This window comes from Rhinopithecus bieti, unplaced genomic scaffold (genome assembly GCF_001698545.2).
Source record: "Rhinopithecus bieti isolate Rb0 unplaced genomic scaffold, ASM169854v2 scaffold_11252, whole genome shotgun sequence".
In the NCBI taxonomy this organism is placed as follows: Eukaryota; Metazoa; Chordata; class Mammalia; order Primates; family Cercopithecidae; genus Rhinopithecus; species Rhinopithecus bieti.
The window spans coordinates 1,091,804-1,095,827 of record NW_016806895.1 but is presented as its reverse complement, the minus strand read 5'-3'; the positions used below and the strand labels follow the sequence as shown (position 1 = coordinate 1,095,827).

The following is a 4,024-nucleotide window of genomic DNA, read 5'->3' as shown; positions in this document are numbered from 1 at the left end:
GGGGGGCGGGCAGGTAGCCCAGCATGGTGGCTCACGCCTGGAATCCCAGCACTTTGGGAGGCCGAGGTGGGTGGATCACAAGGTCAGGAGTTCGAGACCACCCTGGTCAATATGGTGAAACCCCATCTCTATGAAAAATACAAGAATTAGCCAGGCCTGGTGGCAGGCATCTGTAATCCCAGCTACTCGGGAGGCTGAGGCAGGAGAATTGCTTGAACCTGGGAGGCAGAGGTTGCAGTGAGCCGAGATCACGCCACTGCACTCCAGTCTAGGCGACAGAGAGAGACTCCATCTCAAAAAAGAAAAAAAAAAAAAAAAAAAAGCCAGGCACAGTGGCTCACACCTGTAATCCTAGCACTTTGGGAAGCCGAGGCGGGCAGATCACTTGAGGTCAGGAGTTCAAGACCAGCTTGGCCAATATGGTGAAACTCTGTCTCTACTAAAAATACAAAAATTAGCCGGGCATGGTGGCGCACACCTGTAGTCCCAGCTACTCAGGAGGCTGAGGCAGAAGAATTGCTTGAACCCGGGAGGTGGAGACTGCCATGAGCCCAGATCGCGCCACTGTGCTCCAGCCTGGCGACAGAGCAAGACTCCATCTCGGAAAAAAAAAAGGGGGGGTGGAGAGGGGATGTTAACCTATGTGTAAATGTTTCATGCTGTATATAAGTTACAAAAGTAAAACATTATAATATAATCTCATTATAATATAATCTCATACCTTTCAGCACTAAATGCAGACTCTGTGTCAATGTACACCACAGCTCCTTCTAATCCTCCCATGTTGGTGGGTAATGTAGCCAAAATGCTCATCATTATACAAAACTGAGTTTTTCCACAACCTGGTGGACCTGTAACCTAAAAAAAAAAAAAAAAAAAATGTTATTTGGATAAACATCACAAGCCAGTCAAAGCAAAATCCTTTTAAGACCTTGCCATATGTGCAGTCCAAATAACCTGGGTTCCCAGGAGAGAATTAAGCCCGAGACATCCATTGTATGTAATGAATTAACTTCTCCCCTCTGCATCTGAATTGGCACTAGTTATGTACTATCCTTGGAGGAACTGAGAAAATAGTCACTCAAATCATCCACTGTAATTTGTAGTTCAGATGAGAAACTTTTCGTTGAGAAAGGCTGAAACATTCACTCATCTATACCATCATAACTTGGCATTCTACACCTTTTCCTCATAAAGATACTTATACTAGGACCTTAAAAATATTTAAGAGTCTTTAATAAATGGCTGAGCATTTGTTACAAATTAGCATTTCAAAACAATGTTGTACTAGTCCCATGAAGGGCTACTTTAATCCATATTTTTAAGAGTATTTAGGGGTGAAGTATACTGATGTATACAATTTACTTTCAAACAGTTCAGCGAATAAAAATGTGTATGTGTATGCATATATGTATGTAGAAAGAGAAATAAAGCAAATTCATTGTTTTACAAACAACTGTTGAGTTTAGGTGACTCCTACTTTGAAATGTCTGTTTTGAAATCTTCATTGGCAGAAAACTATTTTGAGATTATAGAAGTTGAAACCAAAAGAGTATAGGCAGGAAATAATAGGAAATTAATTATATTCAAGTGTAACTAGAAGTAGTTCGGCTCTGTGTCCCCATCCAAATCTCATGATGAATTCTAATCCCCAGTACTGGAGGAGGGGCTGGTGGGAGGTGATTAGATCATGGTGGCAGTTTCCGTCTTGCTGTTCTCATGACAGTGAGTTCTCACAAGATTTGATGGTTTAAAAGTGTGTGGCACTTTCTCTTTCTCTCTCCTGTTCTGCTTTAGTAAGATCTCTCTCTCTCTTTCTCTCTCTCTCTCTCTCTCTCTCTCTCTCTCTCTCTCTCTCCAGTTCTGCCATAGTAAGATGTGCTTGCTTCCCCTGTAAGTTTCCTGAGGCCTCCCAACCATGCCTCCTGTTAAGCCTGCAGAACTGTGAGTCAATTACACCTCTCTTCTTCATAAATTACCCAGTCTCAGGCAGTTCTTTATAGCAACGTGAGAACGAACTAATACAGTAGTTAACAAAATTAATTTGAAAATGTTTAGAAATATCTCCTTTAAACATATGCTATTTGTCACATTAGTTGTGGCACCCAAATTTTTAGAACCAATGCACTATTTCTTTGTGAAAATAACACTAAAGAACATTTTTTTTAACATTGAGAGGAAGGGAAGAGGAGAAGAAGGGAAAAGAAAAAAAAAATCTAAGAGAGGAAAAAAAGTCTGGGCTAAAACTGAGACATACGATAAAGAAACTGTCTCAGATACATTATAAAGTAGGAAGAAATAAGTAGGAATGATCCATGAGTCTAAATCATCTAGATCTGTGGTTCTCAGATTTGAGTGAGCATTAGATTCACCTAAGAAGGCTTGTTAACCAGCATTTCTGGTTCAGTAGGTCTGGGTTATCGCCTGAGAATTTACATTGCTAGTAAGTTCCCAGGTAATGCTGATGTTATTATATACTTTGAGAACCACCATTTCAGAATTTAGTCTAAAGACAAACTTCATTTATTAAAGTTCAACCTTAAAACACAAATGTTTAGCACACGCCTGTAATCCCAGCTACTCCAGAGGCTGAGGCAAGAGAATCACTTGAGCCCAGGAGTTCTAGACCAGCCAGGGCAACTAAGTAAGACCGTGTCTCAAAAAAAAAAAAGATTCCCATATTTAAAACTACGTGCTGGTTTATAATCTTTACAATGATCTAGACTTTAAGAGTAAATAATTACTCCTGTCAATAATAGCTTGCCAGATTATGAGTGATCAGTAAAGAGAGTTCTCCAAACTTCTTTGACCACATACCCCAACAAACCAGCCAAAAAAAAGCAATCTAAACAAAATTTAGTAAACTCTCCAATATATGCATATTTATTATATACATACTATTTTACTAATACATCCTATACAGTATAAAACACACACGACGTATAAATTAAAATCACAAACATTAAAATCATTTTATAATATTTATTATGTATATAAAAGATCTTTTGCTCTCATAAAAGCTTACCATTTTAGTAGAGCAATGATAATAATGAAAATAAGAAACCAAATTGCATTTAAAAAAAATAATAACGTAAACATTTTGTGATTCGGTGATTGAAATGTCAGGTCCTAAGTTCCACTTTTTTCAGTACTCAACTGTAATGGCTGCATAGCTGAAAGGGGATAATTACAAAGATGCAAGGATTGACATTAAAGAAATACATCATTTGTTGGACTTAACTAAATTACTACTTGCAGTTTTCAATACCTTCCATCAAATATGCAAACGTTTTTATTGATCTTTGGTTAAGAAATTCCATCTTCCTTCAAGTCAATTGATCTTGCAGACTAAGCAAAACATGCCACATTTTAACACTTTTAACAACTGGTTTAAAAACCCACTGAAACTTTTTTGTGTGTGCTTACATTTATTTATTTTTACTGAAGTATGACAATCAGCCAGAAAAGTACACGAATCACATCTGAGCAGTTTGATGAATTTCTACCACAATACTCATTTGTCACCAGATATGTATCATGGGTTTTGCTTGTTTTAATATTTTTTAACTGATAAATAATAATATATATTTATGGAGTTCAATATGATATTTTGAAATATGTTTACAGTACATTGTAGAATGGTTAAATCAAGCTAATTAACATACCTATCACTTCATATACTTATCTTTTTTTTGGTGAGAACACTTAAAATCTACTCTTAGCAATTTGAAATATACAACATTATTACTAACTATAGTTACCATGCTGTACAATAAATCACCAACATTTATTCCTACTGTCTAACAAACTTGAGACCCTTTTACCAACATCTCTCTTTCACCTATTCCCTCTTCCCCCCCACTGACTGAACCTCTATTGGGAACATATTTGAAGAGTATATAAAATATTTTTCCAAGTATTTTTTAAGAGTGCAGGTAAGTTTTCATAAGACACACATATCTTTGACAACAAAAATCACATGATAAAAGAAATATTCCAAACAGTGATTTTAAAACATAGATGT

The 4,024-nt window shown here is 36.7% G+C and overlaps 1 protein-coding gene across 5 annotated transcripts in view; it reads right to left on the bottom strand.

Annotated features, from left to right (window-relative positions):
- RAD51B (RAD51 paralog B) overlaps positions 1-4,024 on the bottom strand; it is a 777,158-nt gene that overhangs the window by 725,984 nt on the left and 47,150 nt on the right. For 4 of the 5 annotated variants that reach the window (XM_017878607.1, XM_017878608.1, XM_017878609.1 and 1 more), the window contains exon 5: positions 722-858. In XM_017878607.1, coding sequence (XP_017734096.1) covers positions 722-858 — 137 coding nt within the window. Of the gene's footprint in view, positions 1-721; positions 859-957; positions 1,056-4,024 lie in introns of all 5 variants that reach the window. The other variant, XM_017878611.1, reaches the window with a different exon arrangement.